The sequence below is a fragment of the Ochotona princeps genome, chromosome 5 (assembly GCF_030435755.1).
Source record: "Ochotona princeps isolate mOchPri1 chromosome 5, mOchPri1.hap1, whole genome shotgun sequence".
In the NCBI taxonomy this organism is placed as follows: domain Eukaryota; kingdom Metazoa; phylum Chordata; class Mammalia; order Lagomorpha; family Ochotonidae; genus Ochotona; species Ochotona princeps.
The window spans coordinates 99,423,520-99,446,941 of NC_080836.1; the positions used below are offsets into that span (position 1 = coordinate 99,423,520).

At 47.3% G+C, this 23,422-nt stretch overlaps 4 protein-coding genes across 4 annotated transcripts; 2 read left to right on the forward strand and 2 right to left on the reverse strand.

The window, feature by feature from the left end:
* Nucleotides 1-275: 275 nt before the first annotated feature.
* LOC131480331 (small cysteine and glycine repeat-containing protein 7-like) lies at nucleotides 276-638 on the reverse strand. The gene has a single exon (XM_058664280.1). It carries the CDS (start codon nucleotides 636-638, stop codon nucleotides 276-278), a length of 363 nt encoding a protein of 120 aa, XP_058520263.1.
* A 5,461-nt stretch (nucleotides 639-6,099) lies between these two features.
* LOC131480330 (small cysteine and glycine repeat-containing protein 9-like) lies at nucleotides 6,100-6,423 on the reverse strand. The gene has a single exon (XM_058664278.1). The coding sequence runs from the start codon at nucleotides 6,421-6,423 to the stop codon at nucleotides 6,100-6,102; it is 324 nt and encodes a 107-aa protein (XP_058520261.1).
* A 3,856-nt stretch (nucleotides 6,424-10,279) lies between these two features.
* On the forward strand, nucleotides 10,280-10,680 carry LOC131480325 (small cysteine and glycine repeat-containing protein 7-like). The gene has a single exon (XM_058664261.1). The coding sequence runs from the start codon at nucleotides 10,280-10,282 to the stop codon at nucleotides 10,616-10,618; it is 339 nt and encodes a 112-aa protein (XP_058520244.1). The 3' UTR covers nucleotides 10,619-10,680.
* Nucleotides 10,681-22,538: 11,858 nt separating this feature from the next.
* On the forward strand, nucleotides 22,539-23,095 carry LOC131480326 (small cysteine and glycine repeat-containing protein 5-like). Its single transcript, XM_058664262.1, has one exon. The coding sequence runs from the start codon at nucleotides 22,702-22,704 to the stop codon at nucleotides 23,074-23,076; it is 375 nt and encodes a 124-aa protein (XP_058520245.1). The 5' UTR covers nucleotides 22,539-22,701; the 3' UTR covers nucleotides 23,077-23,095.
* Nucleotides 23,096-23,422: the final 327 nt, after the last annotated feature.

Sequence of the window (23,422 nt, forward strand, 5' to 3'; positions counted from 1 at the left end):
AAAAAGAACTATGGGAGCTGCAAGACCCAGAAAAATAGTCCAATAGCTGCACGGTCCCTTGTCTTCAGAGTTCTGATTTTTCACATAAAGCACGATCAGTATTTAGAATTAGCGGGTATAACTTGTGACAGAGGAGAGGGTCAAATCCATAGACCTTGATTGCATGTGAGTGACTTGCAGGTCAAAGGAAAATCAGCTGGGAGTCAGGGGACAAAGCTTACTAATGAAGGGCAAATGACATCGCAGCAAACACTACCACAGTCAGGCCAGCTCTCCTAGCAGCAGCATTGCTTTTGGCAACCACACTTCTGCTGGCAGCAGCACTTCTGCTGGCAACAGCCCTTCCCGCAGCCCTTGCCGCATGAGCCACACGAGCCACAGCCACACGAGCCACAGCCACAGGAGCTACAGGAGCGGCGGCAGCAGCACACCACGGGGGTGCTGCAGCAGCCCCCACAGCAGCCGCGGCAGCAGGGGCAGCAGTTGGAGCAGCAGCCCACCCGGTAGCACCTGCAGGTGGTACAGCTACCACAGCCACCACAGCCACAGCTGCCACAGCCCCCACAGCTGCCACAGCCACCACAGCCCCCACAGCCACTGCTGCAGCCACCACAACCTCCACAACCACAGCAACCCATGGTGTCAGTAGAGAGGACTCAGGTGAGATGAGGAGAGAGGACTCAGGAGAGGTGAGGAAGGTGTGATGCTCCTCCTGCTGGGAGAGGGCCTTATATACCAGTTCTGGGAGCATTGACCTAGACTCTGTTACTTCCCCATGGCTGCTGATGCAAACAGCACAGCCACATCTCACATGGCCACGTGTGCACTTCCTGCTGGATCCTCTGACTTCAAGTACTTACTAAATTTAGCCTTTACTTGACTTTTCCAGCGATCATTTATATGGAACTGGTAGCAACTCTTTTCCTCCTGTTGCTTTTTTGATGATTACAAGATAAATAAACAACTAATATTTTTACAACTCTTCGTGAACCATTCTCACTCATGTTTCTTCTCCATGACAAAGAATTTGTAAAATATCCATTCTGTCAGGGCACAGCAATTTTATATTTCTCATGAAGGATGAGTCCAGGCATAGAATTATTTTCTCCTAGGCAGGTTCCTTAACTGTCATGGAAAAAGAGTTGGAATGCTGCATGAGCTGATCCAGTAGAGCAGCTGGGACTTGAAAAAGTTACCATGGGATATTGACAACTTCAGACAGCAGTACAACTCAACTACCACAGAAACAGACAGGCACTCTCACTTACAAATAAGTATACAAGAATTTTTTTTTTTTTAAAGAAAACCTTTAAAATATACTTTATTAGAGAACAATTTAGGAATACCACAGTTACCACTGCCTGGGTACCCATGCCCCATATCACAGTGCTTAGGTTGGAGTCCTGCCTGCCAGCCTTGTGGAACTCACCAATGGAGTTTCAGACTCCTGGCTTTGGCACAAACCAGTGCTAACTGTGCCAGTCATTTAGACAAGGGCCAGGATGAAAGAACTCTACCTATCTTTACATTTTGGAAAGGCAGATTATAGATAGAGGGAGAGACACAGAGAGAAATACCTTCCATGACTTGGTTCACTTCCCAAATGAGTGCACCAACTGGAGCTGAGCCAATCCAAAGCCAGCAGTCAGGAGCTTCTTACGCGTCTCCCACACAATGCAATATCCCAAAGCTTTAATTCATTCTCATCTTCATCTGCTTTCCCAGGCAACAGCTAGAGAGCCAGAAGGATACAAACTGGCATTCATATGGGATGCCAATGCTGGCAGGCAGAGAATGAGCCAGTTGAGGCATTTTGGTGGCCAGAGGAAAGAAGAAGCGCACCAGTGCTGCCACAAGGATGCCTCAAGGACAGAGCAGCTGAGAAACCCTACGTTTTGATGGTGAGGACACTAGGCAGAAATGGGAACACACACATTTGATTCTGCACAGACCCATGCGAACTCCCAGACTTCAAGTTGTCATGCACACACAGCTCTGATATTGTGCATGCCCACAACAGCCAGAAAGTCAAGCCAACCACTAGGAATAAGACACTCACTCAAGGAACAATACCCATGGCTGTGCACAAGAGGGAAAGCAGAGTAACAAATGAGCATCACAATATTGAAGGCCAAACATCAAACACACCCTTGCAAATGAGAAGGCACTCACCATTTCTGAAATACAGCCAACCTATTTGCTCCAAAATAAATCCAGATTTTCCCCCTGAAAGACCATGAAAGCAGAGAACTTCATGCTCACTGCAATTGGAGGACAGTGTGTGTGCACAGGGTACCCCTACTCTCCCACAAACCTGTCAAACCAGATGGACAACACTGGGAGCAAAGCTTCCCAGCAACAACCAAGCACCTGAGGAAGACATGGACACAGTCCTGCATGACCTGAAGGGCTCTCGTGCAACAAATGCCACAGAGGTTGTAGAGGCCAAAGAGATTGCCTGGCTTCCCAGCCTCTTCACCTGCTGACTCAAGGCATCACCTGTGCTCTCGGGCTGAAAGGGAGCTGATAGGAACCAAGCAGGTTCTCAGCACACAAGTTCTGATGAAAGGAGGACCTCATCCTTTTTGTCTTGGACAACGAAGGCAAAGATTATGTGAACAAATCCTGATTAGAGGAAAACCATGAGTCTCCAGTGTGTTAGGCCTGCCCCACCAACTGCTTGATACCAGAGTGTATGCTCCTGTTCTTACCTTGTATCTCTCTTCTTGTCAACAAAACACATGACACAAGGAGACTACGGAAGACAAAGACCATCTCTGGACAAGAAAGAGAAAGCACAAACACACAAACCACAGCTGTCATCATGGTTGAACATGTCAAACAAATGATTTTTTTTTTTAAATCTGAAGTGGGATACGAAAGAGAAAATGAGATGTTCCCTCTTCACCCTGGAGCAGGTCCTAGGAGCTGAGATCTGGGAAAGCTGATTGTGGTGATCTTTCTTACCATGCTGGGGTAGTTTTTCATCATTGTCCCAGGACCTCATGCATGGGCTCCAGTGTGCTCTGCTGTTTTTTCGTCCCCTTACTTGGGAGGCAAAAAAGGACAATATTCTTCCTCATATTCATGTGGTTCATGACTCATACTCCCACCACAGAGGACAGATGACAAACATTGATAAAATGTGTTCAATCAAAGTTGTGCATCACCCAAGCATCTTAGGAATGAGGAGCCAAAGGAAACATCTTTTTATGCAGAGAGGTTTATTTAGTAAGAAATAAAAAGTGATGTAGAAATGTGATTGGACAAAAATGGTGCCATTCCTAGGAACAGTCTGTGAGGAAAAGTCTAGAAAGCCCGTCTTTCTAGGTCCTTCTCAGTCTCTGTGCAGGAAGCCTTCCTCATCAGTGCTGGATAGGACCCTTCAGGGACAAGTATCCTTAAGGAAGAGAGAGAAGAACATCACATCCATACCTGGCACAGGGGCAAGACCTGGCCTCCTGATCTGCCAGCCAGAAGAGGAATTTGTGCTCATTGTGGCATATGTGAGGGAGGAGTGCTAAATTGGAACGGCCTACAGGGAAGGTTTCCCAGGGGAAACCCTCACTTCTGAGGCCTCTGGTTCCTTAGGTCTAGTCTCAGAATGCCCAAGCTCCATCCAGGTGAGGTGTTGAATATGGCCCCGGCACCCAGCACGATCACAAAAGTGTGTTCCTATTGTGTCTAAAAAAAAAACCAACATTGGTAACATTGCAAGCTTTCCAGAGTTGCTATCAATTCTTGTGATGCCCTGATGTACTCCCAAGGGAGGTGGGTGTGTACAGGGAAGCCAGGGAGCAATGGTGAACAGAGTGATCCTACTCAGAGCACAGCAGCTATCAGGACATTAAGGAGTTCATCAGGCAGAGGCTCCTGAGTGTCATCAACTGCTTAGGCCCAGAGGTCACCACCTAAACACACATGCAGGAGGGCTGGGCCTCCATATGCCTGCCCAAGACACTGTCTCCATCTGCTAGTGTCGCCAGGAAAACACACACACACACACTGAGAGAGTTGTAAGTCACCAACATTCTGTGCCCAGAACCCACCTGCCAAGGTGTCAGCAGTTTGGGCATTCTGAGGACTCACTCCCAGGACTCTAGACAGCATCTTTCCATCCTGGGCTGCATCTTCACATGGTCCTCGCTTGATGTATATCTGCATCCCATCTCTTCTTCTTAGGAGGACTTCAGGCCAGTGGGATCACAGCCCAGCCTACTGACCTCATGCTAACCGAACCACCCTTGGAAGGACCCTATCTACCAAGGTCATCACATTCTGACTTCCTGCAAGTGATCTTGTCCAGATGTCAGTATTTGTGTGGAACAAGACTCAGCCCATCAGAAAAGAGCAGTAAAAGCATGGAGAGCTTAGTTGCCTCATCCTTCATTCATGTGACTTTGCTCATCACCTGTACTCAGCCCTACACACTCTTTGCTTGCTTTCCCAGTAGTCATTGCAGGTTTGCACCTCTGTTCATTTCACATTTCCATCTACTTAAAGGACAGATGAACCCTGGAGTGTGCCTACACAACTCGGCAGCACACCTGACCCCAGAAGGCACAGTGCATGTCACAGGTGCATTGGGCTGTACATTTGGGACAGCCATCAAAGGGGACCAGGTGTCCCTGCTACACGGTTTCCTTCTTGCCCATGCCAAAATGAGGCCTGGTGACATTCAGCTGCTCCCAGGAGCTCCCCTGCTGCCTTTGGGAGCTGTCCCCCACCCTGTTGCAGGAGCAAGCCATGCCCTTGCCTGCTCTCTCCTCCCTGCCTGGTTGGTGAGGCTGCCCCTTTGGAGCTCCCTCCCTGGCTCTTGCACCTTCAATCACCTCCTCCTCTGAGACACAAGAGCACACTGGGCACTGCTTCCCTGAGCCTCTCCTGGGCCTCTTCCTGGGGACCATCCTGACTCAGCAGCACAGGACCAGGACATCCTTGAACTCTCTCTTTTAGTTCCCCGGTTCATATCCACACTGACTGCTTAGCTCACATGCCACCCTACCTTTCGTTTCTCATCCCTTCACATGGAAACATCTCCTACAGATCTTGAAGGTGTTTGCTAAAACATCCTTCTCCAGGAGGTGCCAAAGAGCTCAGCTTCCCACATGGAGCTCCCCACATGGAGCTCCCCAGGACCTCCACGCTGCCCTCTCCCTTTACACTGAAACACCAACAGAGCTTCATGAACCTGAAAACAACCAGCACAGTATCAGAGAGCACAGTGGGAAAGGCTGTAGAGCGGCCATGTGGTGAGGTAGTTCTCTAGTGTGTGTCAACCATCTCAGTGGTGTTCAGCTGGCTTTCATGCTAATGCTAAGCTTAGAGAACACCCAACACTGATCCTTTGGTTTGTAGTGGCCAAGAGTCCACTTAGGATCATCACCAATGACGAGCCTCAAAGGGACCTCAGCGCTTAAGGACTCAGAGTGCTTTTGGAGTCTGTACAAATAGTCACGCACCAGATTTCTGCTGCTTGGCCCGCTCAAGAGGGCAGTTTGGGGATATCTTACAATTATGGCATAATGGGCCACGTAAGAACCTGTCCCACATCCCACTCTTCTTGACCAAGCAGCGGTGACTTGCTCGTCCACTACTCTGTCTGCATCTCTCTAGCTCTACTGTCTGATTCTTTGTTGATTGTCCATGTGCACTCCAGGTCACGTCTTTGAGGATGAAACTCATGTTTGCAGTCGAGACACAGTGTGACACAAGAAAGAGTAAACAAGATGACTTCTGGGGTTGATTTGTGAAATTTATTAGGTAAGCATTGCTTCACATACACAGAGACACCAATGCATGGGTAAGATGCGAGCATACATGAAGGGAAAGAGACATTTTGAGTCCTGACATGAAGTATCTTGATTGCCTAGGTAGGCATGATTTGAACAGTAACCAACAGAAGCTTGCCCATTCCTTACTTTGAGTGGTTTAATGCAGTGCTGGCAGGATTATGAAATTCCCAGACGCATGAAAGTCCCCTGGGCAGTCATCAGTTCCAGTCATGCTTGTGACCTACAAGTCAAGAAGAGCAGACACAAAGGAAGCTGACCTAGAGCAGGGACCTGCCACGGCTGCCCCGGAGTCAGGAGAGCACATCTAGCAGCAGCATTGCTTCTGGCAACTACACTTCTGCTGGCAGCAGCCCTTCCCACAGCCCTTGCCACATGAGCCACACGAGCCACAGCCACAGGAGCTACAGGAGCGGCGGCAGCAGCACACCACGGGGGTGCTGCAGCAGCCCCCACAGCAGCCGCGGCAGCAGGGGCAGCAGTTGGAGCAGCAGCCCACCCGGTAGCACCTGCAGGTGGTGCAGCTACCACAGCCACCACAGCCCCCACAGCCGCCACAGCCCCCACAGCCGCCACAGCCCCCACAGCCACTGCTGCAGCCACCACAACCTCCACAACCACAGCAACCCATGGTGTCAGTAGAGAGGACTCAGGTGAAGTGAGGAGAGAGGATGCAGGAGAGGTGAAGAAGGTGTGATGATTGCATTAGCCTGGAGGGCCTTATATACCAGCTCTGGTTGGCACATGGCACAGTCACTTCCTTGTTGTTGTTTTGCCTACTCTCTATGCTGGACACATACTTCCCATTTTTGGCTTCCTGCTGGGTGCATTCACTTTTGTTTTTCCTGCAGCTCCACACAAGTTCATTTCTGTATATAAAAAAAAATGGAAGTGGAGCTAAATGAAATATGAAGTGAAAACACTGTGCTTTTCCATGTATTTCTTTTGTTTGCTCTCAGCGATCAAACCTTTTCATCCTCCTTCGAGGTTCCATTGAGGTTTCCAGTGGAACGATTCCATATTCTGGTTTTATCTGCCTCTTGCTTTGTGTGTGTCCCACTTATGCATGGTAATTTTAGTCATCCTAAGAATCAAATTCAGTATCTAGTGTGTCTATTCAACGGGTTTTAAGTCAAACCTGCACCCGGTGCTGTAGCACAGCGGTTAAGGTCCTCGCCTTGAACACGCCAGGATCCCATATGGGCACTGGTTCTAATCCAGGTGGCCCTTCTTCTGATCCAAATCCCTGCCTGTGGCCTGGGAATGCAGTTGAGGATGGCCCAAGGTTTTGGTACCCTGCACCCATGTGGGAGACCCAGAGGAGTCTCATGGCTTCGGATTTGCTCAGCTCCAGCCATTGTGGCCACTTGGGGAGTGAACCATTTGACAGAAGATCTTCCTCTTTGTTTCTCTTCTCTGTATATCCGCCTTTCCAATAAAAAAATTAAATACATCTTAAAAAAATCAAACCTGTGCAAGGTCTTGTTTGAGGAAATCATTTCAATATATTAGAGGTAATAAGAAGTCCTGGAAGGATAAAGGTCTTTGAAAGAAAAATCAATATTTTGCAAGGAATATTTCTCGCAAACCAAATGGAAGAATTTAAGGATAAGATAAACCTGTCCAAGGAAAAGCAACGAAAGTGTGCAAATCTGATAGCAAGCAAATCTTCCTGAAGATAATTATTAGATGATGTTAAAGGAACATGAAGGAAGAAACAAATGGAGATATACAGCAGCTTCATTGGCGGAAGTCACTCTCCCAAAGTCAAATTCATTGCAATTCCATTAAGGCTAAGAACCTTTGCCCCTAAATACCATGACAAAGCCTTGGATGAGCAAAGAGAAGGACATGGAGTGTTTTGTCCAGCAGGTAGTGGGTCTTACCCTAAGGCTGTCATCAGTTGGGTAGGCTGGTCTTATGTTGTTGGGAGAGAATGATGGGTTGAAAATAGAGCTGACACAAAATCACATAGACTTTGGGATGCGGTGTAAAGCAGAAGCATCCAAAGTCTGAAGAAAATCTAATGTCTTTATATTAGTACCCAAATGAATATTTGTGTAGATGGATAAAAATGCTAGGATCCTTCTTCAAAGCAAGGTAAGTTGCAAACAATTGTAAGATATTAACTTGAAAAGCAAGGCTTGGCATTTTAAGTTTATACAGGGATGCGCATTTGGCACAGTATGTGAGCTTACACTTGGGATGCCAGCACCCCATACTAAAGTCCCAGATCTGGCTCTGGATTCCAGCCCCACGCTGTCATGTGGTCTGGGAGGCAGCAGGTGACAGTTGAAGGGTTATTTGTCAGCCCTCGTCTCTCCTGTGGGAGATCCAGGTTTGTGTTTAGCTCTTGGCTTCTACCTGACCCAGTCCTGGCTATTGTGGGGCTGTAGGAAATGAACCAGTGTGTGGCATACCAGATTAAATGCATAAGAAATAAAATTCACCCACCTTTAATGAAGCTAGGAATTGAAGATGTGCAAAAATGTAAAATAGTGCCCATGTATTCACCAAATATATTTTAGAAAATGTAGTTGCTTCTATCCAAAATACATGTGCCTGTGGGCAGGTGATGGTTTGTATTGTTATTGTAGAATATTTTAGTGCTGTAAATTTTAATTTAGTTTTTTGTAAAGATGATTTATTTTTGAAAGGGACTTGACTCAGTGCTCAGCTGGAGTGACGGTCGTGCAGGCACAGGCTTTACCTATGTCTGAGACCGAAGAGTAGAGAACCCTGCTGCATCCTTGCTCTCTTCTGTTGCAGCACCATCCAAATCTGAGCAGAAGGAAGAGACCTGTATTCCACATTGCAGTACCCAGGTGTTTGGAGTTAGTCCCTCTGGTTCCTGGTTTCAGCTTCCTGCTAACGTGGACCCTGGAAGACAGTGTTGATGGGTCAAACAACTGAATTCCCACCAGCCACATGTGAGATGTGGACTGTGTTTCTGGCTCTTGGTTTTGACCTGACTTAGCGCTGGCCACTGCAGGCATTGGAGGAGTGAGCTAGTGGATGGGAGAGCTCTGTTTACTCTGTGTCTCTGAAATAAACAATAATAAGGACAAATGTGAACACAGGACAGTGCCAGGAGCACTCTCACCTGGACACTGATCAAAAGTAAATTCAGTGGTCAAATGTTTGGGTGGGAGCGGCATACTCCCCTTCCCTCAGGGAGTGGCAGAGTATGTGTTAGGTGAGAGCCTCTGAGGAGACCCCAGTTTCCAAAAGCCTGTTTGGCTTTATGTAGCTTGATTATTTCCCAAATATATTTAAACCTTTTCTCCACACAACTGGTGTTCTACCAAATGAATGTTGGGAAGCCCCTGATGACTACTCCCTTCTGCAGACTGGCATCCTTTCTGGTCCTCAGCTAACCCTGCAGTCAGGCCCCGGGGGGGGGGGGGGCGCTGTGGGGGGAGCTTCCAAAAGGGCCTCTGGCACCTCACTTGATCTTGCCTTCTGGGCAGCTTTCTCATCAAGATTAGACCTGTAGTTGTGACTCATACAGGAAGAATGATGAGGCAGAAATGTGAGGAGGAGAAGGTCCTGGAGATGCCTGGGTGGACTGCAGGCCTCCTGATGAGGGCAGTTTTGGGCACTCCCTTCATTGAGGCTCGTGTTGATGTTCTCTCAGGTGGTCAACCAGACTTAGCCACTCCTCTGGAGGCTTGCGGTGGCCTTGAAGTGGGATGATGGAATTGACAGTGCTGCAATCTAACTTTCAGAAACCCATTCATTGATTCAATTTGTTCGGCAAGCAGAGAGACACAAAAATCTCTTCTCCGCTCGCTTGTTCTAAACGTGTGCGCGAGAGCCAGGCCAAAAGAGCTAGAAGTCAAGAATTCAATCTGGGTCTCCCATGTGGGTGGCAGGACCCCAAATATTAGAGCCTTCCTCTGCTGCCTCCACGTGCACATAGAGGAGGCTGGATGCAGATGCAGAACTGAGGCCTGAAGCAATGCATCCCCATATGGAATGTGACTATCCCAAGAACAGACTGAACAGGTGAGCCAGGCATCTGCCCTGCAACTACCTTCTTTCTGTTAGTTTCTCTAGTTCCCACGTGCTAGGAATTCTCCCTGGAGATGGGCAGAGAGAGAAATATGTGAGTTCCCTGAAACACTATTGGGGAGCAGAGAAAACCTTAGCAGGCAGATGTATGATTCAGGGCCTCCAAGACTTGTTGTATTTGAAAATAGCTACAGCTTCTCTGCTTACTGCTCTTACTAGGTGTGACAGAGATAAATTTAGCCTGAAAATAGGTGACTTAATGAGACTAAAGGCATCTAGTGGAAGAAAAACAAGAGCCTAAAGCTTTGCTATAAAAAACAAAAAACAAACAAAAAGGAAGTGATCATGTGGCCCTTTTCCTGTCCCCAGAGCTGGTATATAAGGCCCTCTCCCAGCAGGAGGAGGCATCACACCTTCCTCACCTCTCCTGAGTCCTCTCTCCTCACCTCACCTGAGTCCTCTCTACTGACACCATGGGTTGCTGTGGTTGTGGAGGTTGTGGTGGCTGCAGCAGTGGCTGTGGGGGCTGTGGGGGCTGTGGCGGCTGTGGCGGCTGTGGCAGCTGCACCACCTGCAGGTGCTACCGGGTGGGCTGCTGCTCCAACTGCTGCCCCTGCTGCCGCGGCTGCTGTGGGGGCTGCTGCAGCACCCCCGTGGTGTGCTGCTGCCGCCGCTCTTATCGCTCCTGTGGCTGTGGCTCCTGTGGCTGTGGCTCGTGTGGCTCATGCGGCAAGGGCTGCGGGAAGGGCTGTTGCCAGCAGAAGTGCTGCTGCCAGCAGAAGTGTGGTTGCCAGAAGCAATGCTGCTGCTAGGAGAGCCAGCCTGGCTTACGAGCGGCTAGTGGTCAGGTTCTCCCCTACTGGTAAGAACTTGTCCTGTGCAGTCCATCCCTTCTCCTATGCTGTCTCAGCTTACCTCCTAGTGCCTCTCAGGCCTATTGATCTGTGCTTCTGAGACTGGTATTCCTTTACTCATGTTCTGAACAAATGCCCCTCAACCGCAGAGCATGAAACAAATATGTAACCAGCAAATGGATGACACAAGAACCAGATAATGTAAGAGCCATTGAGAACCCAGAGAGTTTATTTGTTGGTAATAAAGATTTCAGCCTGAATTTGGCGATTTCAGCATCACTGTCCATGTGCAGTGTCTTCTGTTGCTTTGTTTGCTTTTTGTGGTTTTCTAATAAAATGACTTGATGCACAATTAAAATCTTGCTTCGTCCTGTTTTCTATCAGTCCCTTAGTTGCCTGTTCTGTCCCCTGCACTGAGGCCAATTCTGGCTCTCACATTCCTGCGTCCTCTTGAAGCCAACCATGTGGCCAGAGCCTGCATCCTGGAGATTCATGGCCTGTGGTACTGCCCTGCAGGGCCTCTGTCCTGGGCTCACCCATGGGCCTCTTGCGGGTGCGTCCAAAGTGGAGTGTCTTTGCCTTCTAGAATTTTTCTGGAATGTGCACAAAGGAAGAAAGAATGTGCATGGCCTCCATCTCCTATGCACGACAAAGCAAGGGTACCCAGGGACTGCTGAAGCCACCACGAAGCTGTAGCCAAGGCTGGGGCTCGAGTGCTACGGGGGTCCATGTGGCCGTGGTTTGCTGCCGGGCTTGGCCTCGCACAGCTCCTGTCTTCTCTCTCTTGTTTCATGCTGTAGCTTCCCAGGTGCGCCCTCAGGATGCTGTTCCCCAGCTGAGGACAGTGTGCGCTAGCCTAGGTCACCCAGCTGTCCCTTCAGTCCCACTCCACCAGCAGGGCTACCTTCCCTTTACATTTGCATCCTGCTCGTGTGCCCATTCAAGAGAGAAGAGGCGGGTGGTGAGTTCTTCTGACACGCTCTCTGCACACTTCCTGCATTCCTCAGGACTCCCCGTGGCAAGGCACAGCTACCAAGCTGTTTCATTCCTTCTTTTCCTTCATCTTCCCAAGTTCATACACACAACTGCCCTCACATGGCTGTCCTTCCCCTGTCTGATGGCCTGTGGAGTTAGTTAGCTTGCAGATTCAAGATGTTCAGGGGCACCCACTGTGCTGCCCAGGTGACAGGTATTTCATCCACCTGTTACTGATGGGATGTAAGTGTCCTCTGATGCTTAACATGGGAAGGATGGTAACTCTCTTCACACATGTCTGCAGAAGAGGCTTCTTGAAGTTGCTCTATTCACTCTGAGTCTCACGACAGACTGAACAGAAGACATTTTTTACCTCCTGAATACTCTCAAGGCCATTTAGATGTAGCTTAAATCCCACTACCATCAAACTTCCCCAATCTTTACCTCTGAGCTCCCAGAGCCTGCTTTGTTTCTGTGGCATCAAAAAAAAAAGGGTATAGTATGTATTACTATTATTACTTATGAACAAGAAACTATACATAGATTGTCTTTCTTTGCGTGATATTCTCTATATATTTTACACACACACACACACACACACACACACACACACACACACACACACACAATTCCTATTCTGTTCCATTGAGATGTCTGCCTATTCAGCTTCCAGAACGAATCTCAACAGTTGGTTCATGCACTGTAGTAGATGCTGAATAGGGAGGGCAGCAAGCTCTGGCTCCTCGCTCTACATTGTGCACAGTCTAGTGGGGAGATAAATCCATCAATAATAGCTGCTAGGTGATGTAAGAAATGCCACAGTTGTGAGTATTCAGGACATTATGGAAGTACAGATGGAGTACCTAGCCTGGACTTCTAAGCAGTAGGTGACATTTGAGCCAAGTCCTGAGAGATGAAGCCATGTGTCAGGAGATGTTGTGGAGGGCTGTTTTAGTCAGGGGCAGTGTGACTGCTGCAGCCACCTGAACTCAGTGTGACTGGAGGACTGAAGGAGGGTTAACGTGGTGGAAGATGAGGCTGGGACATGAGCACAGGGCAGGTCACTGAAATACTCACTCATAGGTTTCCACACCATGAAAAACTTTTTTGGAGGATTCAGAGGGAGGGGAGCCATGTTCTGTGGAAAATATCAATCTGGTTGCCTGGGAGAATGGATGGGAGAGAAGAGAGCCATGAAGCAGACAAACAGACTAGAAGTCACATAGCGATTGGGACAGGCGTGACTGGTGACCGGGGCCTAAACTACAATGCTTAAACAAAGGAACTGATTATTAAGTGAGTGGACTCAACACAAGTGGAGGGTGAGCCCACATAGAATGGTGAGGCAGCTGGGTGAGTGGACCATCAGATCACCCAGTGAGATGATAATGACAGTAGCAGCAAGCTTCAGCTCACTTGGTCCTACCAGCAATCCTAATAGCAGGTATGTCCACTTGCTGTTTCCAAAAAAAAAAAAAAAAGCAGAAATTACGATTGAAAGGGCACTGAATGGTGGTGCCAGGATTCAGTTTGGTCTGCTTGATGTCAGAGTTGGCTTTTTCAGTTCCAGGCTGTGTGGTCTGTGAGTGCAGCGTTGGTGGGTAATATCTTGCTCATCCTTGTCTTTCAGACTCTGGCACAGTGTTCATGACAGAAGCCTCCCAAAATATTCCTTATTGGGAATGTAATTGGAAATATGACCGGTGGGAATTAAGACCTTAGATTTTTGAATTCCTGGCCACCCATGTGTCCTTTCTCCTGGCACAATCTTTAATAGCAGGAGGGATATGTTTATGTTTGTGGAACTCTGGTGTCCTTTAAATACCTGGTCAGTAGCAAACTCTTGTGAAATAGAAAGAAGTGTGTGGGATGGGGAGGCTGAATTAGGCTGTGTGGAGTCCAATTCTGTCTTTATATAAGATTTTGATGGTTTGATCATTATGGAATTTCTGCATTTGAGTTTTTGGTGTCATCCTAATTTTTTACTCCAAACAGGTGTCTCATTCACTTCATTTTAGCCTTGGCTCTGGGTAGAGTACTAAACATCCAAATATTCCTTGCCTAGTCCACCGCTGTTATTTCTATGCAGAGCTAAATGAATATTCTCCCTGAAGTTATGCACAAACTGGCTATTCCATTGCTATTCCTATCAATAGGCACTGGTGATCTTGAAGACTTTGGGTGGATGTCTGACCTAGTGGTTAAGATACCCACATTCCATATCTGAGTACCAGGGTCTGAGTCTCAGCTTCCGTTTCTGACTGTAGCTTGCTGCGAATGCAGACCCTGGAGGCAGCAGGTTTAGCTCAAGTAATTGGGTTGCTGTCATCCACGTGAGACCTGAGTGGAGTTTGTTTCCTTGTTTTGGCCAGTTTCCATCCTGGGCCTGGGCTCTTGTAGTTTTTTGGGGGGAGTGAACCAATAGACGAGAGTTATCTCTCTTACTTTCTCTCTCAAAAAAAAGATTAAGGAGTTGTAAATAAACAAGAAAGTTATCCTAACAATGGTTGCAGGAACAAAAGAGATTTCATTGAATAAGGAAGTGTATTCAAAGGCTTTTGGAAGGTGATTTTAAGAACTTAGTCTAATGAGAACTATGAAATAGAACTGTGCCTAGAACATCATAAGAGCACAAACAATTTGTTACTAAGTAGAAAGCTGAAGCATGACGGAAGAGACACTTGTAATGCAGCTTTGATTTTCTTGGCAATCAAGGGACTATATTTTTTGGGCTTTGGGATGCTTGGTAGATTGTGACTGGGTGAGGCACCTGAGATCTCTGATGTAGGGGGCCCCTTCTCATTCCTCAGGATTTACTCAGATATTGTCTTTCTCAGAGGTAGAGCATTGTGACAGACCTCATTACCTGACCCCTTTGCATAAAACTCTGCGCTATTGGACTAAGACAATCTGCTCAGTTTCCTATCAGCCTATGAAGTGACCTCTTTTAGCCACCTTTACAGACCACCTCTCTGTCCCCTGCCAAGGCCAGTGCCCAGCGCAGTGTTTGGTAAACAGGCTATGCAATTTCGTGTCCCATCAATGAAGAGTAACGAGGCATTAATTCAGCTTGTGTGACTGCTGTCCTCTACGTCCTTAGAAGAATTACCCTTCTTGTGATCATGAGCGTGAGAACAATTATGAAGAAATAATGAAGAAAATTTTCGATAGAATTGCTTGCATTTGAGAAATCCTCCACTGATAGTCTCCTAACTGGCCTTTCTCCAGGTTTCCTATTTTAATGTATCCTACAAGCTACTTCAACATATCCCTCTAAAGTATCATTGTCACCGTGTTAATTATTATTGACTTACGGAAGAAGCATCCGATTCTCCAAGGTCTAAAATCCAGGACTAGACTGCATTTTTGTTTCCAGCTTGACTAACCACCAACTCCCCTGGATAAAATTGTTACTAGAGGCAAGTTGCTTTCTTTCATTTCTGGCTGCTGAACAGAATTTTTCCTTATAACACGTGCCCGCTTTAAACTGCTGATAGTAGCTAACGTTAATGAAGTGCTTCCCATATCCGAAGCTCTCATCTTAGTGTTTTGTCTGTGTTTCTGCATTTGCATTCCACAACTACTGCTCTTGTAGGAATGTTCCTGTTACGGAATGAAAGCATAAAAAGATGAGGTCTTGGTTAAGGGTCAACTAGCTGAGGAGGATCTCAAATCTTCTGCTCTAAGCTACTCAAGCCCAGATTTCCATTCACACATTAACTTGTCACTTCTCTGCTTACTCTCAATATTCACAGGAAACTCCACCAGTCACTACTTCAGCACAACTCTTCTCTTATTAGACTATAGCTTTGTCACGTGCATTTCCTGATCATGTTATCACCCTCTCTTTTAGCAGAAGTGCACATTTTTTTGCTGTCACCTGTATTATCTTGTGCCTAATGACAACAGCTTTTAACAACTTTCTGATTTGGTTAGGTTTTGCTTAGATGTTTATCGTTCACACTAAAACAACAAGCAGAAGGTTAAATGATAGATGCACTAAACAGCACCCTCCGCATATTTGGTATGGGCTATATGTAACAGCATGTAAACAGTGTTTTATATAGAAACTTATGCTGCTGATTAATGGGTCACACATTTGGTTGCCCTGGGGTTCCCACTGACCTGTGTTTTATGAGTTTGCTGATTGGGGGGTTGGGACTGTTGTTTACCCAGATGGAGCCAAACCAACCTGGCACCCATCTGTAGGTGAATAAAAAAGCAGATGCCCTTTGACTAACTACTGATCATTGCCTGATGTTATTTTTCCAAGAAAAGCAAAGATCCCATTGCTTGATCTCTGTGTAGGAGTCTAATTTAGTCGTTGGGTAATTATAGGGATTCCTATGCACTTTTCTGAGGGAACGTGTCATTAAGATTAAGTATGGTGCTCTGGGACCTGCTGGTGACCTTGAAGGACTCAGTCCTGATTTCTTCAGCCATCATGGCATAGCTTTGGTATAAGACATTCAACCACGAACCTGCAGGAGGTAGGAACCACCATGTGCTTTCATGGAGCTTCCTCTTCATGAGAATTCACTGCCACTACACTGTGCAGCAGGGAGCCAATGACTATGAGCACATTGACACCTCTTAGGGATACCCCCACTCGCAATTAATGATTGGGACAAAAAGGATTTCAAGAAAATGAAAAGACATGGATGGCACATAACTGAATAATCGAATCAATCACATGATCAAAGTATTCAACAGGTGTGTGTTTATAACCTACTAAGTAGCAGATCCAGAAAAACACTACTTACCGGAAAAACCCTGATGTCTGTCCTATGGCGATTTCACTTAGAGAATATTACATGCCCAGATCATGGTTCTTTTCTGCCTCACAACCTTGCTTTTGGCCCATTGAGGACCATTTTCTAATAGGCTGAGAGGTTGCAATGATCCTTTTTACCTTTCTCTATTCCATTTTATTTGAAATGGAGACATACACAGAGATCTTCCATCTATTGGTTCACTCCCCAAGGGTTGGACCAGTTGAAGCTGGAACACAGGAACTCAACCTGGGTAGCTCACATGGGCAGCAGGGTCCCTGGTATTGTAGCTGTCATCAGCTGTCTTGCAGGGTATTCTGTGCATTACCAAGAAGCTGCATTGACATGGAAGTTGGACTTGAACCCTGGCACTTTGATACAAAATGTGGGTATCCCAAATAGCAGGTTAATTGACAAAAACCTTTTAACTGATCACTATTTTGGACCTTCCCGTGCAAGTCCTGGTTCCGTTGTTACTTCCTGTCGTGAAGCATGGTCCACACTAATCACCAGCTCTCAAACCTCCACTATTTTATCAGCATGGTCCCCATGAAAGTCTGCACGTGAACTCTGTTTCCAGGAGTAGCTCTGATGCTGCATGCTGCCCAAGCTCTCCCAGTCCTGTGCTGGGAAGTCCCATTAAGGAGTGTTGTAGAAGTGGCTGCCAAAAATCTGCAGATTTTTCCAACTCCATTCTAAAAACAAACAAAGATTCATTTATTTTTATTGGAAAGGCAGATATACAGAGAGAAGGAGATTCAGACAGAATGATCTTCTGTCGGCTGATAAACTACCCAGGTAGAACTGAGTTGATCTATAAGCCTGGAACTTCTTCTGGATCTCCCACACAGGTGTAGGGTCCCAAGACTTTGGACTGTCCTCCACTGCTTTCCCAGGCCACAGGCAGAGTTGGATGGGAAGCGGGACTGCTGGGATTAGAACCAGTGCCCATATGGGATCCTGGTGCATGCAAGGCAAGGACTTTCTAGCCAGTGCAATGACACAATTGGCTAAAACTGACTACAAGAGGCACCAGATGGTTGCTGATTGCTGTTCTGGCTGCTCTACTTCCCATCCAGCTCCCTGCTTGTGGCCTGAGAAAGCAGTGGAGGATGGCTCAAAACCTTGAGACCCTGTAACTTGTGAAGGAAACCTAGAGGAAACTTCTGGCTCTTGGCTTTAGATCAGCTCAGCTCCGGCCATTGTAGCCATTTGGAGAGTGAGCCAGAGGATAGAAGATCAATCTCTCTCTAAATTTCCTTTTCTCTGTAAACCTACTTTTCCAATGCAAAAAAAAAAAATCTTTAAACAATCTGATGGTGCTGAACCTAAGATTCGTGACATCAAGAAAAAATGAGTCTCAGTGTCCACAATTAAAAAAAAAAAAAAAAAAGAACTAATACATTCTTTCCAGTCCCTCTAAGAAGATCAGTTTGTAGGTAACTCTGACTCTTGCTAGCTGCATACATCTACATTTCTTTACATACATGTCTGAATATACCCTACACTCAAGATTCACCCCACTGTGACCTTACAGTACTTACTGGGTCAGTCCCTCCTAACAGGGCTGTTCAGCAACATATGCCAAATGGAATACACATGGGCAAATATTAAGGCACATCAAGGTGGAAGTAACTGAATCCCTTTCAATACAAACAGGCAAATCTTGGAGATTAGAGAGTTGGGAAGAAATATGTATTGGGTGATAGTGTGGGAAAAAGAATTGCGAATTGCTCATGGTGCACTTGACAGTGAATGTAGTTAACTGCTCTGGCTTTACCCTGAAATAAGGAAGAAAACTACCATACAATCACAAGGAAAGATTATAGTCCAGAATTTTGCGTAGAACAGCATCAACTGGAAGTGAACTATTTTGTACAGAGACCCATCTTCAAGATGTAGTGACTGAAGCTGGGATAGCATAGGCAAGATATAGAGTGGGAGGCTCAGTACAGCCATGGCACCATGCCTCTTTCTTGGCTTTCTGCTTTGAAAAAGATGGAGGAACTTGGGAAACTCACTGGGACGTAGTCTCTGCAGGTGAGTTCAGGAAGCAAGGCAAGGAGCAGCCCAGACTGTGTCAGGTTACAGTATTGGCAGGCATACCTGTGGATCAGGACTGGGGACAGACCAGTCTATGCCAGCACACACCAGCACACACCACCCACTGACAGATCTGAAAACCAGGGCAGGGGCAGGAGGAGCCAGATCAGGCCGCAACACCAGTCAGTTCACATTAGGACCGGGACAGCAATCAGATTGGGCTGGGATAGGCTGCAGTACCCACCAGCAGGAGCTGGAAAGGGCGTAGACTAGACTAGGCCAGGCTGTGCAATAAGATTGCAGATGCTGAGGTGAGGCTAGTCATGCCAGCCTGTGCCCAGCAGGGGCCGGATACATGAGTCCCAGGGGCGGGAGTCTGTCAGGACTCCAGTGGCTTGACTCAGGCCTGGGGCGCACTTACGCAGTTGGGGTCCCGGTTCCTGAGCTGCGGAGTACTGGTAGGGTTTGGGTTGCTTGGCCCAGATCCTGGCGCCTGCCTTCTAGATGGGTTTTGCTTTTGTGAATCCCCGGAGGAGGAGGATATGGCAGGGCTCGGGTAGCCTAACCTGGGTCCCAGGGCTCACCTACTAGGTGGGTGCTGTGTTTGTGAGTCCCAAGGGTGGGGGATTCGGATGGATCAGGTTACCTGACCTGGGGCCAGAGGTCCACATTCGAGGTGGGGTGTGGGATTTGACAGGGCTCAGGTTGTGTGGCCTGGGCCCTTGGGCTACCTGTGAATGGATGTCATGTTCATGAGCCCCAGGGGTGGGGGATTCAACGGGGTTTGGGTTTCCTGTCCTGGGGCCTGGGGCCTGCCTACTAGGTGGATGTTGGGTTTGTGAGCCCTGGAGATGGGGAATCTGGCAGTGCTTGGGGTGCCTGGCCCAGGTACTTTGACTCGCCTGCAAGAATATGTCTTACTTAATGAAAAAGGAGGAGCAGTGGACACAAGCCCTGTTGTAAAAGGAGAATATGGTAGCACATTTGGTGCTGTAGCAGAAGGAGAACAGAATAAACTGGACAACTACCCCAAACAAACGGTGATAGCAAAATATCTCGGTGAATGGAGCCAATGAACATTGGGAGGGTGACATCATCTTTGGATCAGTGAAATCAGCAGTATTTCAGAACTATCCAACCAACTGGAGAGAACCCTTGGAATATGTACACACTTAGACTGTGGGTTGATATGAGGTGGCGGTTCCTCATCCCTGGTACTGGGATGTGTGGAAAGTCATGAGTGGTTTCCCCGTCTGTCTCTTCCCTTCTCCCAGGAACAATAGAAGAAATAGCAAATTTGGAAGCAATGGGTTCACCCAATTTTCCTTAAACCTTGATCCTTCCCACCCTGATCAACCATGTAATCATTATTAAAAAATAAAATTTATAAAATTTTTTAAAAAATAAAGGAGAGTAGTTGGATTCCCAAGTCATTTTTAAAGATTTATTTTTTTTGTATTGGAAAAACTGATACAGAGAGGAGAAGAGGCAGAGAGGAAAATCTTCCTTCCAATGATTCATTCCCCAAGCGGCTGCAACAGTTACAGCTGTGCCGATCCAGAGCCAGGAGCCAGACTCCAGGTGTCTCTTCCAGGTCCCTTACGTGGGTGCAGGGTCCCAAAGCTTTGGGCCGTCCTCAATTGCTTTCCCAGGCCACAGGCAGGGAGTTGGATGGAAAGTGGGACTGCCCGGATTAGAGCCGGTGCCCATATGGGATCCTGGTGCATGCAAGGCAAGGACTTTAGCTGCTAGGCCACTGTGCTAGACTCCAAGTCATTTTTAATATTTCTTTAGTAGGAACTGGAAATTAACCTGACATAATCCATGTGAAAAATCCAGATCAAAACATGACTCCCCTGGGTGTGTTTGTGAGAATGTGTCATTAAGAGAACCAACAACCTGCTTGTGTGGCAAGTGCTGGATCCATGGGGAGGAGGGCTCTGGCATGGCCAAGGTCACCTGGCTCAGGTCCATGAGCCCACCTGTGAAAACTGGTCCTCCTCAGTGCAGAGGATGGAGTGCTGGTCAGCAGACCATGATGCACATGCAGCACATGGTAGCTCATGTGCTACCATGAGGGGCCCGAAGAGGATATCTGGTACCACAGCGGGGAATGAACAACAGAACATATAGACAACTACCCCAGGCAAACGACGACAGCCAATATCTGGGCTACTGGAGACTATAAGGTTGATTGTGCCGGCCAATGGTCATTGGAAGGGATTTCTCATTCATAGATCGGCAAGATCAACAGCATTTCCAAACTATTACATCTATTTGGGCAGAACCTTTGGAACATGTGCTATTGTGATCCTGGGTTGATATCTGGTGGCCCTTCCCTATACTTGGGTACTGGGATGGTTGGGAGGCTGCGTATGGCCTATCCTCCTATCTCTGCCTTCTCCCTGAAATGGAAAGAAGAAATAGAAAGCTTGGAAATAATAATCACACCCACTTCTCCCTAACCCTAGATCCTTTCCAACCTGATTGACTATGTAAACATCTCTCTCTCTCTCTTTCTATACACACACACACACACACACAAATACACATATGCCAACAGAACACATATATGGATACAAGGAACTTCATAAGCCATGGAAGAGACATTTTATGAGAAAACTATACATGGATTCCAATTTTTTTGGCACCAAAATAAGCTTATAATTTAATTGTCTTTTCCCACAAATGTTTTGAAGTGTTTTTGTATAAAAAGATTTCTGTTATGGGAATTGTCCCATATAGTTGTGAAAGCTAAATCTCTTGCCTGCCAACTGCAACCTGGAGAACCAGGACAGCTGGTGATGTCATTCAGTGTAAAGGCCAAAGACCTGGGTGTGCCGATGTGCAAGGACACAAACAGATGATATCCTACTCAGAAGGGAGAGAGAATTGTCCAATCCTCCTGCTCTAGCCAGGCGACTCCATAGGTTGGATTATGTCCATCTCCGTTTATGGCGTGCTGCTATTACGTAGCTCCTGCGACTGGGTTATTTAGAAAGAACAAGAAATTCATTCACCCACTGCTCTGAAGGCTTCGGAACCTGTGATCAAGGAGCTAGCCTCTGATTGGTGTGTGGCATGCTGAAGTGCTGCCTGTGGTGGCAGCGTCCCAGATGATCATTTATTTGAGTTCTGGCTACTCCACATGTGATCCAAGGCCCTGCTAATGGGCCTGGGAAAGCAGAGAAACAGGGCCCACAAAGTTGGTCCCCTGCCCCAATGTGGGAAACCTGGAAGGGATTCCAGGCTCCTGATTTCTATGTGACCCAGTTCTGGCCATTGCAAAGGGGAATGAAGAGCAAAAAAATGTCTCTGTCTCTCCCTCTCTCTCTTTTTGTTACTTTGTCTTTCTCATGAATACATATATACATACACATATAAATATCTTTAATTTCTTAAAAGCAGTCAGCTTCCGATGGGATCTTTCCAATTTCCTCACTTGGTGGGAGCTAACGGATGGAGGAAGGACAAGCGAGATGTTCTCACATGGCAGAAGCACAAGGAGGATGGCCACACTTCCATGCAACATGAACCTGAGGGCTCAGGAGTGGAGGTTATGGTGTCACCCAGGCATAGTCAGCAACAGTGCCAATGTGTCCTCTCTTAAAGGTTGAAGCAAACAAGTGGAATGCTGCAACACCCTGAGCAGCCCTGAGGGTGCCCTGGCGTGACACCTGACAATGTGGAAGCCACCCTTCATACAGACCTCCAGCTCCTCGTTTGTGATAAAGGAACTGAGCAAAGGATGCAACTTTATGCCAGGAACATCCTTCATAGAATTCCCAAAATGCTCTCCTTTGTATGAAGGGAACTTTAGTGTAGCTACATATCATCATTATGTGGTTATACATATGATATAAAAACACAAAAATCTTTGTGCTATATAAGTAAAAATGGTTGAAGTCAGTTGTAAAAATTCTAGTCCTATTTTGTCTCACAATTACCAAAAAAGCAACAGGAGGAAAAGGGTCGATACCAGTTCCACATAAACGATGGCTCAAAAAGACAAGTAAAGGCTAAATTTAGTAAGTACTTGAAGTCAGAGGATCCAGCAGGAAGTGCACACGTGGCCATGTGAGATGTGGCTGTGCTGTTTGCATCAGCAGCCATGGGGAAGTAACAGAGTCTTAGGTCAATGCTCCCAGAGCTGGTATATAAGGGCCTCTCCCAGCAGGAGGAGCATCACACCTTCCTCACCTCTCCTGAGTCCTCTCTCCTCACTTCACCTGAGTCCTCTCTACTGACACCATGGGTTGCTGTGGTTGTGGAGGTTGTGGTGGCTGCAGCAGTGGCTGTGGCAGCTGTGGCAGCTGTGGGGGCTGTGGGGGCTGTGGCGGCTGTGGCGGCTGTGGTGGCTGTGGTGGCTGTGGTAGCTGCACCACCTGCAGGTGTTACCGGGTGGGCTGCTGCTCCAACTGCTGCCCCTGCTGCCGCGGCTGCTGTGGGGGCTGCTGCAGCACCCCCGTGGTGTGCTGCTGCCGCCGCTCCTGTAGCTCTTGTGGCTGTGGCTCGTGTGGCTGTGGCTCGTGTGGCTCATGCGGCAAGGGCTGCGGGAAGGGCTGTTGCCAGCAGAAGTGCTGCTGCCAGCAGAAGTGTGGTTGCCAGAAGCAATGCTGCTGCTAGATGTGCTCTCCTGACTCCGGGGCAGCCGTGGCAGGTCCCTGCTCCAGAGTCAGCTTCCTTTGTGTCTGCTCCTCTTGACTTGCAGGTCACAAGCATGACTGACACTGATGACTGCCCAGGGGACTTTCATGCGTCTGGGAATTTCATAATCCTGCCAGCACTGCATTAAACCACTCAAAGTAAGGAATGGGCAACCTTCTGTTGGTTACTGTTCAAATCATGCCTACCTAGGCAATCAAGATACTTCATGTCAGGACTCAAAATGTCTCTTTCCCTTCATGCATGCTCGCATCTTACCCATGCATTGGTGTCTCTGTGTATGTGAAGCAATGCTTACCTAATAAAT